We start from the raw sequence: 15,158 nt of genomic DNA, 5'->3' as shown, positions 1-15,158 counted from the left end.
TATAAATTTTAAGGTCCCTGGCTCTACCTAAATCGTATTTCTAATCGCCTTAACCAAGCCTGGGGTATGTTCAAATTGTTATAAACATCATTTTGGGTGGTTGGGGGGATTATATGTTTCAAATGCGATTATACAGCGATATATACGTTCCCTGTGTAATCAGGAATAAAACAATTGTAATCCTCAGAAAGACGTTTAACAACAATTCTAAACTACTGAGGAGTTGATTAAGGGTGTTGGGGAATTAGAATTGAGATGTGAAAAGGGGGAAGGGAAAAGACTTCAAATGCTATTTTCAAAACAATAGGCCATGGTTTTCCAAAAAGGCTTATACAAGGAACAGAAAATGAATCAGTGAGGCTGCTTCATTTTTAAAGCAATTGATACAGAGTTTAAGTTACATTAAGTAGTTCACAGAAGATGTGAAAGTAAGAAACAATCAAACAACAAATCACAGGAGCCTTGATCTCAGACCAGAAAAGGCAAACATTAAGGGCCTGATCCTGCAAATACTTATCCCTCTGTTTAAGTAGGTGAGTAGTCCTATTGATGTCAATGCAACTTCTCACGTGGTTAAGTGTTTGCAGGATCAGGGCCTGAATGTTGCGCCCAAGGTTATATAGAAGAGCTGTACAGTATTCTGTTTTATTAATGGAGTTGTCAACATTATAGTTAAAAAATATGGACCAGACCTCAGATGTCCCCAAGCTTGACTTGAACCTCTGGGGGCAAGACCCTTCCCCCCCATCCCCATGCTTCCTAGGGGTTCTCTTTCGCCAGCTCTGGATGCTGCAGAAAACCCAGGGTCTCAGGTGCTGGGCCAGCAGCTGCTGCAACTCCTGTTTAGGTTCTGCACAGAGTTGCATACCCTCAAGTCCCGAAAGTTTCCAGGGGAGTGCAGGGTGTTCAGAACTTTACACGGAGCCTGATTCTCTGCTTCGTTGTATTACCATTTATTCCTGTGCCAAATGCTCTCAGACCAGACCACTCCACTCCCAGCAATGGTAGCATTTTACATTCACCCTGCAGAAGGCAGTGGAGAACCAGATCCTGGATGAGCTCAGCACTTGAGAGGCTTGGGCACTAAATTGGATGTAATACAGGGGTAGGGGAGGTGGAAGGGGAGATGGGGGCATGTGCTTTGGTCTGGTTTTTCTGGCATACATTTTCTTAGTTCCAGTGTTTAGGGGTATTAGATGAGTCAGAAAATCCAGAGTACATGGGGAAAAGAGGGAAGGCTAGTCATGACAGGCTGGAGGCAAGTAAACCCTCAGCTAATCCTCTCTTACATAGACTTTCATGAGAGAGCCAGTCTCACCACTCTAGAGAAAAGAACACTGTAATTATGGGGTGGTGAACCTGCATAGCATTTAAGTATAAACACAGTAATTTGGGCATAAGGACCAGAGATGACAGTTCTAGCTCCAGATTCTCAAAGGACTATTATAGGCACCTAACACCCCCAATTGAAATCATTTGGAGTTAGGCACCTAAATACCATTGAGGGTCTAGGCTTTAGTCCCAGCTAGGAAACAATCTTGTTGAGTGACCTGCTGACCTGAAGTGCTCAGATACCACGAATGGTGTGATGGGTGTGGTGGTATAAAACCTTGAGTAGAATCAAACTGAATTCTGAATTTGGGCAGGGAATTGCTCTGTGCCTCAATTTTCCCCATTTTTAAAACGTTGCAAAATCTGCTCTGTGAAAATGCTCAGGCTGTTGGGTTTTGTTTGTTTTTTGCATTAAAGGCGTATGACCGTATTACACAAGTGCAAAACTGGGCTCTGAAACTCTTATTGTTGTTCCATTGCGACCCCTAGTGTCACAATATATTTTTTACTAATAAAGCTGTTGATTATTCGGGGCCCACTCACTTAAGCCTTCCACACACAGAATCCCCCTTGACGTCAGTGGGAGTAACACAGAGGGAGAACTTTTAGAATAGGGCCTTCTGTCCTTTTTTCCTTTTGTGTGGAGCAGTAATTCTGCTCTCATCTTTATGGATTTTCCAGGCCCATATATGTTCAGATTTCTTGCTGCTCTGATAGCGCCCCAGAAAGTATTTGATGTTAGGAATTAACATTTATTCCCACAAATCTTAAACTTCATTTTGTGTACATGTGGTATCGAATTATGGCAGAAACATTGAGGGCCATCCGCTCAGCCTCTGAAACGGTCTGACAAAGTGTTGGAGCTGTGGAATTGAATCACTGGGCCCATCCGAAAGTCAAATTTTAATGCACAAGCCTGTGAGCAAGACTACAGATACAGATGGCAATGAAGTCACTGCAAGGGGTACAGGAGTAGGTGGCCTGGGTTCTGTTTCTGGACTGACTTGTTGCGTGGCCTTGGACAAGTCACTTGACATTGAGATAATCAGAAGGTGAATAAAAGGAGCCTAAAGCTTTATTAATTATTATTATTTAAATCTCATGATTTTGTTTTGAGGGGTGGGGGAGCTGACACCTGATTTTTGAACACTTGCTTGGGGTTGGCAACCCAGACAAAGGGTGGGAGCTGCAAGCTGCCGGCGGAACACGATGCCCTCCCGAGGGCTGACTGAGCCTCAGCACCCGCCCGGGAGTGGGGCCAGGCCCCCCGCGTTGGAGATCCGCGTTCCGCCCCTCAGCCAGGCCCAAGGCGCTGGGCCGGGCTAGGAACGAAAGGGCCAGGCGCGGGGTGCCACAGAGAATAGGGCCCCTCCGAGGAGCGCTCCGGAGCGGCTGCCGGGCAGTCCCATCCCGGGGGGCGGGAAGGGCTCTGGGGCCGGGAGGAGGCGGCGGCGGCCAGGCCAGGGGGGCCTGGTCCCCACCGGGAGAGCGATGAGCGGCCCCCTGGAGGAGAGGGAGCTGCAGGAGAGGCTGCGGGAAGCGGCCGCTCTGGGGGACCTGGAGGAGGTTCGGCGCCTGCTGCAGAGCGGGGCGGACGTCAACTCCCCCAATGAGATCAACGGCTGGTAAGTGCCCCCCCCCCCCCCGCGATAACCTCCTGCACTCCCCCCCCCCCCCCCCGCTGCTCTAACCTCCTGCACTTCCCCCCCCCGCTGCTCTAACCTCCTGCGCCCCCCCCCACGCGATAACCTCCTGCACTTCCCCCCCCGCTGCTCTAACCTCCTGCACTTCCCCCCCCGCTGCTCTAACCTCCTGCGCCCCCCCACGCGATAACCTCCTGCGCCCACCCCCCGCTGCTCTAATCTCCAGCGCCCCCTCCCCCCCGGGATAACCTCCTGCGCCCACCCCCCGCTGCTCTAATCTCCAGCGCCCCCTCCCCCCCGGGATAACCTCCTGCGCCCACCCCCTGCTGCTCCAACCTCCTGCGTGCCCCCCCCGCTATAACCTCTTGCGTGCCCCCCCCCCATAACCTCCTGCACTCCCCGCGCTCCGCTGCTCTAACCTCCCGCGGGCCCCTCCCCACCTCGCTGGGACAGCTCAGCTGGTCACCCCCTGCCAGGTTTCTGCTGGGAGAGCTGGGGCTGGGTAGCGCTGCCTAAGGCAGGGACTGGCAGCCCGAGGGCTGGTGTGTGTGAGTGTGGAGCCCCCATCCCTGTTGGTATCAGAGGAGGGGTTTGTGTTGGTGCCCTTGTTCTAAGTCTCTCTGACCTGCCCTGCTCCCCCGCCCCAGAAGTGGCTGCATGACTCTTGCTAACGTTTGTACAGTGCCTTGGCATCATTGGGGATGAAAGGCTCAGCGCTGGGAGGCAAGCGAGGCCTAGTGGATAGCGCCTTGGACCGGAACTTAGGAGACTTGGATTCTGTACCTAGCTCTGCCAATGGCCGTGCTGGGTGATCCTGGGAACCTCACGTCAGTGCTCTGTGCCTCGGTTTCCCGGTCTGTAAAATGGGATATTTATATTGATCTCCTTTGTAAAGTGCTTTGAGACCTAGCCATGAAAAATGCTATATAAGAGCTAAGCATTATTATTAACAAAAGTGTGAATGGATGTAGCCTGTAAGCTTGGCACCATGCTTTATTCACTGTGATTGTGTTAACGTGGTAGTACCCTGATTTGTAGTACCAGGGTTTGGATTTATCTGTGTAGATGGGACCAAACTGACTTATAGCATGTTACTGAACCATGATAAAGCCCTTGGCCAACATTTTCAGAAGTTTAACCCTAAAATGGGGTCCCAGAGTTCTTATTTAGGTGTCCAAGTCAGTAGCTGGATTTTTCAAAAGTGCTGAGCACCCTGTATCTCCCATTGACTTTGTTGAGAGCTGCTTGATGCACTGTAGTATTGGGGGAAAAAACGGACAGTTTTTAGTGGAGAAGGGCATAAGACTCAATAGTTGGGAGCTGAAGTAAAAAATTTTAACAGTGCAGGTGCTTTACCACTGAAACAAACTACCAAGGGCAGTGGTAGATTCTCCATCTCTTGATGTCTTCAACTCTGGATGCCTTTCTGGAAGATTTGCTTTAATCAAATGCATTTTGGACTCAGTACCTGGCTGAAATTGAATGGCCTGTGATACACAGAAGGTCAGACTTGGTAATCTATAGTCCCTTCTGGCCTTAAAAATCTATTAATATATAATTTTATATGCCTAAATATGGACTTCCTTTAGGCCCTTGTTTTTGAAGATTTTAGTCCAAGTCTTTACAGGGGTCTACTAAGTCTATTGTCCTCTTTAATTTCTGTTACACTATATATTGTGTAACAGTTAACATTGCTCAAGTACAAGGACCACCAACACTATATTTTATTAATAGCATGAAGCAGTGTTGTTGTTTTTGTTTGTTTAGCACGGTCAGTGTACACCAACTGATCAAGGTAAAGGAAGTCCCTCCCCCAAGGAATTTACAACTGAATCATGTTCAGTTTAAATGTGGAAGCGACTCCAGTGTCTCCCAAGTCACTCTTATTCTACGTGCAACCTCAGGCAAATGGATTATTATTGTTGGCACATAATGGTTTTGTGGTCAGGGTATAGTTCATTGGAACTACAAAGTCACCAGTATATTTTCTTTACACACAGGACTTGTTTGCACTGGGCATGCAAACGGAATCATGCTGAAGTGGTCTCTTGCCTGATTGATGCTGGTGCTGATAAGGAGATTCTCACAGCTAAAGGAGAACTGGCAGCCCAGTTAACATCAAAGAAAGATATCAGGAAGATTATGGGAGGTACAACTTACATATTTTGACACTTATTCTAAAATAGTTGGTCGTAGTATTTAGTGGTTTTCCCTAGTTCCATAGACTGACAGCATTTCTATTATAAAGACAGGGTCCAGTCCTGTCCTGAAGTTACACCAGTAATGCTTACTCATACAAGTAGTTCCATTGACTTCAGTGGCACAATTCATGCAAGGAAGGGTTGCAGGTTTTTCTAGGGTTTATATCTTTGCTGTGAACATGTTTTGCGCCAAGATGAAACTTGTATTAGATGAATTTTGTGGCAGTGAATTTTATGAGTTTACTTTTTTATTCACTTTCAAAAAAGTTTTGCTCTTCCAATTCAGGTACCTGTTTTTAAATTTTTTTAGATAGTGTGCCTTTCTATAACTGGTAATCCCTTATCTATCTATATGAGTTTAAAAGATTATACCCCATGTAGGTAAATATGTTAACGTCTTTGATCTTCCATGTGTACCTAGTGCCTTGTAGATATTTGTAAATGTATTCTAATAAGTTGTAAGAAATTGTTGGCATCAGGACTCCTGAATTTTACTCCTGGTTCTGATACTGACTTACTCTGGGCAAGTTACTTTGGCCTCAGTCATACTCCTGTGGAAATCAGTATAAACATAAGTGCAAGAATATTTTATGTCAAGCAAAGCCTGACTGAGACACAGCAGGTCGATATGGACTTTGCTATGGAGAGGAGACAGAGAATAAGAGGGTGTATGCCATTTGATTTGCATGACACATTCAGGTTTAAAGGTGATTGCTGATGTATTTCCTCATATGATCTTCAAATTTGTTTAGTGTGGTTATTATTTCACTAGTAAACCTGTTTTACTTTTTAATATGATACTATAAACTGATGGTTGCCAACTGCAGTTCAAAAGCTCCATTCTTGCTAGGAAAGTGCTTTCTTAAGGCTTGTCTACATGGGGAAATTTACTGCAATAATTATACCAATGTAGTGAAAGTGACATAAACTAAACTGGAAATAGGTACTCCTATTCTGAAATAAAGTGTGTGCACGTATAGAGTTATACTGGTATAATTATTGCAATATAATTATACCGGTATAACTATATCAGTAAATTTCCCTGTGTAGATAAGCCCTTTGAGTCCTCTTTTAGCTACAGAACTCAGAATGAAACTGCTTCTCCAACTCTCATTGAAGTGTTTAAATGGAGTTGAATCAAGCCTCAAGCCAAAGGCTTTTATGTATAAGCACAAATAGATCTGGTCAAGCTGAATCAAAAGTCTTACAAGGCCATTGTGTACAGAAGCAACTGCTACTTTTTAGGAGTGATGGCTTCTGAGAATTTCATAGCTGAGTTATGACTTCCTGGCAGTAAAACGTAACCTTCTCCATACACATGACAAAACACGTTGGTATATTTAAAAAGCTTATGCCACACACGTGCCAAGAAGCAAGCCCAAAATTAGATACGTGACACTCTTAGAAATGGTGCAGATATGTCTGATTGAGTCCAGTGTTTCCGTACCATAGAAATTTCACCTTTTGTAACTTTCAGTGGGCATGCTTGTATATGTTAATGATATTTGTTTGGGGAGTGGGCCTCTTAAATTCAGGCTGATAACTTTGACAATCCATGAAGAGTGTGTAATAGCTGCATGACTGCTGTGTAAATGCATGTGTAGCTAAGTACAGGCTGCCATTACTATTTTCACAGTCATTTGTGTGATTGGTATAATCTTTGAAAACTGGTTTTTCCTTCTTCTGGGCAAAAATCTGCAGCTATACAGTAGGACAACATGACTTGGGTTTTGAAAGTTTAGGCTGACATGTCCAAGGAAAATGAACTCCCACATAATTCCTGCCTGATATGTTTGTCTGGTCACTAATCATTCACGCCCAGATTTTTAAAGGCATTTAGGTGTCTAGCTCCCATTGATTTCAAAGGGAGTTAGGTACCTAAATACCTATAAAAGCTGGGCCTCACTTACCAGGTATGGGATATGTGTCACTTTCACCTCCTAAACAAATTTAGTTGTGCATCCCCAGGAAAACTGAGAACATCTTGTTTGGGCTTCCTTGGCATTGTTACTGTTAATGGGCCTACTCCTGCCGTTCTTATTCAAGCCAAATTTGTTGCAGTAGTTTGGCGAATGTGAGGACTGCGAGATTGGACCCTATGCTGAACACCAGCTAAGTGAGAAAAACGTTCCACTTCCTTTGCTGGTATCTATGAAAACCAATTATTTTAAATAATGTCTTTAAAAATAATCATATCAAAACTACCTCTCAATCTGATCCTTTCAGAGATGGTGAACTGACATTGCTGTATTTAAAGGCATCACTTGTATCTGCTTTTGATGGTTTAATTATTTTTCTTTGGCTTTGTTTTTTGGCTTCCAGCTCAGTTTGTACAATAATTTCTTTCCCTCTTGATTTTTATTCTTTCCTTTCATTTCACACTCCCAGCATTTTGCCATGCTTCCAAGTGCCCATAGGCTCAAGCTACATTGGTGCAATTCTTGTGATTTTTTTCAAGATGATGTAATTTTGTGAGACACAGTAGGAAAACTCTTTTATATTTGAATTGGGGAAGATGATAAAATTTAAGTAACAAGTTGTTTTTTCCCTCTCTCTTTCTCTCCCCCCCAGAAGTAGAGGAAAATGAATTTAAAGAAGTGGAAGACTTAAATTTGCCAATTGTTGCAAACTATTTGGCCAATCCACCCTTCCCTTATGTTTACACTAAAGAAAGCAACAGCATTCCATCCATCTCAACAGCATTCCAGAATGAAAGCACTTCCGTCTCTTTTGTTTCTCTGTGTGAAACTAGTTCTTGTTCATCAGCAACTCAGGTCGAAAGCACATGCACACCCACGTCATCACACAGCGAAGATGATTTTCCTGTGGTACACTCTAAGGAAGGCCAGCCCACCCCATCAGCAGCCATCATGGTGCCAGAATATCCAAAACCTAGAGTCCAGAATGGCTCCATTTGTCAGCCATCCATGTCTCATAATAGAGGCCTCTTTTCTCCAGTAGCATCTAAACAGCCTGTACCTCAGCAACAGAATGGCTCTCATACTGGGGCTGCACCGACATTTCAGCCACTTTTCTTCACCGGAACTTTTCCATATAATATGCAAGGTAACAAAGTGTAATTTTCGAAGATCATGCATGTTGCTACCACACTGCTGATCCATGTTTGCATCACTAGTTGGGAACTGAAGTGAAGGGTGTATTTCATGCTGATCTCAATCTGTCTCTTTCCACCCTCTTGGAGGAGAGGTGGAAATGTCAAAGGGACAGTATGGTGGCAGAGAGAGCGATCCATTCCCTCTCTTATTTCAAATGCTCCCCCCACCGTGCTAACTAGAATAATTGTGGTATTATTTATACAGTACTATAAATGTGTTACAGACAATTACAGCTACTTTTCTTCTGCTGGAGAGATTCCAGTCTAAAACCCAAACAATATAAAAATCATAAACCCTGCCAAATATGATACAAGGTGTAATAACTCTCTTGTAAACCAATACAACTTGTAATTTAGGGCTTGTGTATAGAGGGAGTTATTCTGGAATAAGAGTTAATCCACTTCAAATTCACACCCTGCTTTATTCCGGATTATTCTGTGTAGACAAGCCCTTAGTAACAAAACGTAGCTTCTTTTTCTGAGGTTCCTTTACATCTCCTAATACTTTTTTCAAATGAATTTCATTGCTGTTGAAACGAAACCCTTCATTAGTCATACTGGGTCTGCTCTGTTACACTGATGTGAACCCAGAAAACCTTTCTTAAAGTCAGTGGAGTTATTCGCAATTTACTCTAGTGTAACTGACCAGAATGTGGATAATTACATGCATTCTGTTTGCTCTCACAAGTGGAACAGATTTGATATGTCATTATAACATTATTATGAAGCTGTGCTGCTGTTTGTGTTTAATAAGAAAAATCTGTTTTAATTCCCATTTCAGCCATAAACTGAATGGTTAGAACCCCCAAAATAGAAATTGTATTCCAAACCAGTCATCTTGTCCTGTCTGGATGTACCGGTGAGGCTTGGCAGGGGGTCTGGGTATGGGAGGTCCAGATGCATAGGGGTTGGGTGGATGGGGGAGCAGCTCCCCCATACAGTGACCCCCTTCCCTCACAGTTGAGGAGCGATGGGGGCAGGAGGATGCTGAGCTTCCTGCAGCTGGGGGAGGGTCTGACACAGCCCCAGACACTTCTTGCAGGGGAGCTGGAAGTCCTGTCCTCTCCTCCCTCCAGCTCAGCCAGGACTAGCAGCTGATCCCGGGTCAGGGTAGGAGCCACTGGCTGGGGTGTCCCCAGCCCCACTGTGATTTACCTCTCTGCCGGCTGCTCTGGGTGCCTGAAACAATGTATCTTCTCTGCTAGGGAGTGGTGTGTGACTGCTCTTGCAGCTTCCCTGTCAGAAAGTCATTTTTCTGCTGGAAAGCAAAGAAATCTGTGGGGGACATGAATTCTGTGCACGCGCAGTGGCACAGAATTCCCCCAGGAGTATACAGTAGTATCTGTGCGATCACGAGCACTAAATTCACGGGGAAGAAAGAGGAATTCATTCTGATAGAGGCTTTAGAATATTGCATTTTTTTTTAAAAAAATATGCCCATATCATTTTAAGGTTTCCTCTGTAGTTTTGGGTTGTTTCCTTCATTGTGGATGTGTGTTACTGGACTTTCTATGGGTATCTCAGGTTTAAATCCTTGTAAGAATGATTCTGGTGTTACGCTAAAAAATTCTGAGTTTAAATAATAAAATGTAAATTCTCCTTCAGTTTCAATCTATTATACTGGTTATTTTTCTTTGTAAGATTATATCAGACCTCCTCCCACAATATTATTATTATTATTATTTTTTTTTTTTTACTAGAATTGGTGCTTAAGGTAAGAATTCAGAACCTTAGGGAAAATGACTTCATTGAGATTGAATTAGACAGACAAGAACTGACCTATCAGGATCTACTCAGAGTCAGTTGCTGTGAATTGGGTGTTAATCAAGAACAAGTGGAGAAGATTAGAAAGTTACCGAATACGTTGGTCAGAAAGGTAAGAGGAACTTCCATATTTAATTGCTAATCGGATATTATTCATTTTATTTCTCTGTTATCTTGGATTCTGGAGTACAAAGATCAGCTACTGTCTTTAGACTCCAAAGAATTGCACTGTGTTCACGAACTGACTGCCACATAATTTTTTGTTAAGTATTCAGGCCCAAAGAAAGATTTCATAGGAGGGAAATAATGCAGTTTCATCATGATTTAATAAAAAAGTATTTCTTTTTATCAAAGTGGATATGTTTTTAAACTCCCAAAGCATGTGAAATCACGGGCACCTACAGTTGTCAGGTATTTGAAACATAAGACTGAATGCACAATGTGCATGTTTATCTCTTGAGCATGTCATTAGTATGTGGAAATGGAAGTATATTTGTGTGTGTGTGTGTGTGGAAATACCCTACCTCAGCTTTTGTTGCAAATAATGTATAAGGGTATCCCATCAGCAATGTAAACATTCCTTTGTGTTCAGACAACACAGCTCTCATGGTTCTGTGTCTGAAATCAACTGGCCTTGTCTGCATGACTTTCAGTTAATCTGACACATGCACATTACTTTCTTAGTAATGTTCTGGTCAGACCCTTTCACTGCTTAATTCACGTACAAATAGTGGGTACTTGAAGAATGGAAAAGTCATCTTAACAATAATGAGAGATTCCATCATAGAACAAAACAAATAGTGACACATCTGTTAACTAGAAAAAATAGTACTTATGTACCTTGTTTGGTAGAATTGTACTTGGCGGTTGGTTAATGCTTGCTTTCATAGGCCTGACCTTGTTTATCCGCATTAATGGTAAATATATTTATAGACATTTGCTTTTTTTGTTTTCATCCTTTTAAGGACAAAGATGTTGCAAGACTTCAGGATTTTCAAGAACTGGAGCTGGTTCTAATGAAAAGTGACAACTCTCCTTTTAGAAATGCTGCATCAACACTGACGGAGAGGTCTTGCTACAATAGTAAAGCATCAAAGCTGACTTACTGAACTTTCTAGAATGTGAGAATTATATGCTGCTGTCTTCTGAAGCAGTGGATTAATTGTGTGTGAAACCTTAAGTTATTGTTAGGGTTAATATTTTAACTAATAATAGTATATCTTTGATATTTACTATCCCCTTTGCTTTTTTTTAACTTAATATTGTATTCAGATAAAGGGTACCTCATTTGTCTATTAAGCCGACATGCTTCAGATACAAGTTAATGAAGTTTATTGGTTGTATTTGGCATAAGAAGACAGCTGGTCAACTGTTGGCATGAAAAGTAAAGACTTCTAGAAAAATCAGGCACAGTTAGATATCTATATATTTTTTGCATAAATTATAAATTTAGGCTTCTATGGCTTGTGGCCCCCTGAAAATGTAAATACTGCCCTTATTTCTCAGACTCCTCAAGGTGCAGTCTCTCTCTGCTGTCACCAGTACCTGGCTCACTGAGTCTCTTACAACTGCCCTAAGTATGAAGTAGCATGCCATGCTGACTTCTAGAGCAGTATTTACTGCTCCAAACAGTCCATAGAACACCCATTGTAACAACCACACAGGGACAGCTTGCTAAAATCAGGTTCCCAGATGTCAAACTGCCATTGATGTTTAGTAAACACCTTCATTTTTCTTCCCCAAACTAATAGATGACCCAACTGAACAAAATGGGATAACTTTTAATATTTTGTTCTTAAAATATTGATTTTTTTAAAAGTAAATCTTAGCTGCACTGTTGAACAAGTGTATTAGATCATCAAAGCAAATTAATTACATATATGGTTGTGCTTAAAAGGAAACGGCCATGTTTGACTGTATATTTATATTATTTTTGTGGGTGTCAATTGCTTTTAAAAACCTATATACTTCTAAAAGAATTCATTCCCTAACACTTGTCCACTTGGCAAGCATTAATTACTCCCTATGATTCTAGTAGTGCTTTAATGATTTTTTTAAAATCTCTTCTAGGAACTAGCCTCATTGATGCTAATAGTTCAGGGAATCTGGGTTAAATTCAGCATCCTATGCACTAAGAGCACAATACTAGAAAATATTTGTTGTTGAGAAGTGGAAGTATCAACTCCAGAGGAGACAGTCTGCTCTTGCTTAGCCAAACCCAATTAAGGGAACATGGGAATGGAAATAGAGGCATCATCAGAAGCAATTAACATACGCACTTGGAGCTGTTTTTAAATTGATTCTGTATGACACATTCTTCCCACAACTGTTGCATTACGTTGCACGAGCTGGTGTCACTTAAAGTGTGTCAAAAGCTTCAGCCAATTGAGTAATCCAAATAGCTTAATGTTGCTGGATACTTTATAGCACTATGTTAAAAACTTGAAACTAAGCCTACTTGAGCTCTTAATTTTTCAGAGCTTATCCTGGGCAGTGTTAATTTAAAACATGTATCACATTTGCTATCAAATACCATATTTTCAAGTTGTTTTTTCTCCCAAGGAGCACTTTTGTTGCTGGAAGTACTAATCTCCAGCAGTTCTCAAAACACTCGGCTACCCTGAGACTGATGAAGGCTAGGCTGATATGCAGAAAAACTAGAAATGGCAATTCCAGATTGAGTAGGAAATCTGGCCTTTCTTATGACTTAAACAAACACTTCCTACCAGTGTCTTTCAATTAAAAACGTAACCTAATTTATAAGAGATCTAATATTGAGTCCATCTCCAACTCTATTTCTTTATTAAGCTATACTAGAGCAGCTGCCTTCAAATAGCTCCTTCCTGCACTACTACCCCAAGAAGAACTTGATACAACAGTAGGGATTTTTTTTAAATGTGGATTGCAGTGTATAATATTGGAAATGATTTAGTGTAATACATTGCATAGGGGATAGCTTCCCCTTGCAGTAGCTGCTGCTCTTTTTGACCAACATGTTTTCACATGCTGTACAACTGATGGCACATATTGGTTTATATTAAGTAGACATTTCTGAATTTGACTAGACAATAATAAAATGTGGCAAACTGTTTTGCAACATGACAGATAAAATCCAAAATATAAAGATGAGAAAGTTACTAGCACTTTCCTTTTGATCACTGAGATGTTTAATTGGTTCAAAATTGATTACTGCATTCTAGGTCCTTTCCCTATTCCAACTAACACTCCACCAATGAAAGCCTCCAGCGATATGCATCTGTGGTCTAATCCTTCTGCCATCTAATCCACTCAGCCAGTACTCTCCCCTGTTCTGTCCATACAGTGGCTGGACAAGCGCATAAGGCCTGATTCAACTTCTACTCAACTGAAGGCCCCTACTGACATCAGTACTTAGTCAAACCTGATTCTCCCTGTGGTGGGGATTTGACCTACATACTTGCCACTGTAGTGCAGGGGTTATTTCAAAGTGAATGCTAAACTGTTTGGAAAAAACAGTAGCTATGTAGCTCAAAATTAAGAGTATTCACAGCTAGTTTTGCAGATCCTATGGTTTAATGCATGTAGGACATTGTCACTTTTACATAAACAATGTAACAGAATTGTCCAGTAACTAATGGAAGCGATTCTATTTTAATAAGCTTTATTTCCTCTAATTCACAACAACTAACTGTTAACTTGATATGCAACACAACTTTTGCTAAAGAACTAATGACTAAAAATATAGTGCTGGTAACTGAGCAAATCTATGCATTCAGAGAAATATTTTTGTATGTTTTATGAAGTTTGATAAAATTTAAAGCACACTAACTCTGTTAATGGTGAATTTATTTGTGTTCATATAATAATAAAGATGTCAGTGGGAAAAGAGTTTAAACTTCTTCCAGGGATTTTTTTTGGCATTACCAACTTGTATTGAAATGACAGGGCTACTTTTAAAGCTTGCAGATTTCTTTTAAATTTGTTTTTAGTCCTAAGCTTCAGTTCCTAAAGGCAGCACCTCAAAAGTCAATAATGAGTATTTAACATCAAGCATGTAAGGTCAGGTGTGAGAGCAGCTGAGGAAAGAGGCTTGTGGCTGTTTCCAAATCTATGCAGCTTGTCTTTAGTATACTGTAGCAGCTAGTCAAACAGCCAGCAGCTGAGCTTTACACTGGCAGAGCTTTCTTGCTTTCTATCAGGGCGGATTTGTGCCCAGTTCGGCTAAGGGGGTGTAAAAATGCAGATTGCTAAACAAGTGACATTTGCCTTTGTAAAAGAACACAACGTTAATGTAGAAAGAGGGTCAGGAATGGTAAATAAGTTGCAAAAAGAATTGCCAGCTAAGTCTTCAAAAATAGGATTAAAAAGGCTTTAAGTAGCTCAACTCAGCCTCCAGGCCCTAAGAATAGCCATGCTGGGTCAGACCAATGGTCCCAGTAGTCTAGTGGCCAATGCCAGATGCATCAAAGAGACTGACCAGAACAAAGAGAACAGGAGTACTTGTGGCACCTTAGAGACTAACAAATTTATTAGAGCATAAGCTTTCGTGGGCTACAACCCACTTCTTCGGATGCATTGTGTGATCTAGCTTCTGGCAATCAGAGGCTAAGAACAGCGAGAGCATGGGTGTTGCATCCTTGACCATCTTAGTTCATATCCATTGATGGACCTATCTGCCATGAACTTATCTAGTTCTTTTTGGCCTTCACACCATGTTCTGCTGTGCAAAGATGTACGTCCTTTTAAACCTGCTATTAATTTCATTGGGTGACACATCCCCCATCCTGGGTCTTGTGTTAAGTGAAGGGGTAAGTAACACTTTCTCCACACTGGTCATGATTGTATAGACCTTTGTTCCAGTCTTTTTAATCTCTCCTCATATGGAAGCTGTTCCATACCTTAATCATTTTTGGTTCCAGCTTCTCTTTTCTAAATTCCACATATCTTTTTTGAGCTGGAGCAACCAAAACTGCATGCAGTATTGAGGGTGTGGACATACCATTGACTTCTACAGTGGCATTATGCTATTGTCTTATTTATTCTTTTCCTAATGGTTCCTAAGATTTAGCTTTTTTGACTGCTGCTGCACATTGAGCAGATGTTTTCAGAGAACTAGCCCCAATG

At 41.8% G+C, this 15,158-nt stretch overlaps 1 protein-coding gene across 1 annotated transcript; it reads left to right on the top strand.

The window, feature by feature from the left end:
* The first annotated feature begins 2,823 nt into the window (after positions 1-2,823).
* On the top strand, positions 2,824-11,322 carry LOC135888265 (ankyrin repeat domain-containing protein 40-like). Its single transcript, XM_065416073.1, has 5 exons — positions 2,824-2,957; positions 4,976-5,124; positions 7,751-8,242; positions 9,992-10,167; positions 11,021-11,322. Exons 1-5 carry the CDS (start codon positions 2,824-2,826, stop codon positions 11,162-11,164), a joined length of 1,095 nt encoding a protein of 364 aa, XP_065272145.1. The 3' UTR covers positions 11,165-11,322.
* Positions 11,323-15,158: the final 3,836 nt, after the last annotated feature.

This window comes from Emys orbicularis, chromosome 13 (assembly GCF_028017835.1).
Source record: "Emys orbicularis isolate rEmyOrb1 chromosome 13, rEmyOrb1.hap1, whole genome shotgun sequence".
NCBI classification, from domain to species: Eukaryota; Metazoa; Chordata; order Testudines; family Emydidae; genus Emys; species Emys orbicularis.
The sequence above is the reverse complement of the archived record's forward strand: the minus strand, read 5'-3'. Positions and strand labels throughout refer to the sequence as shown.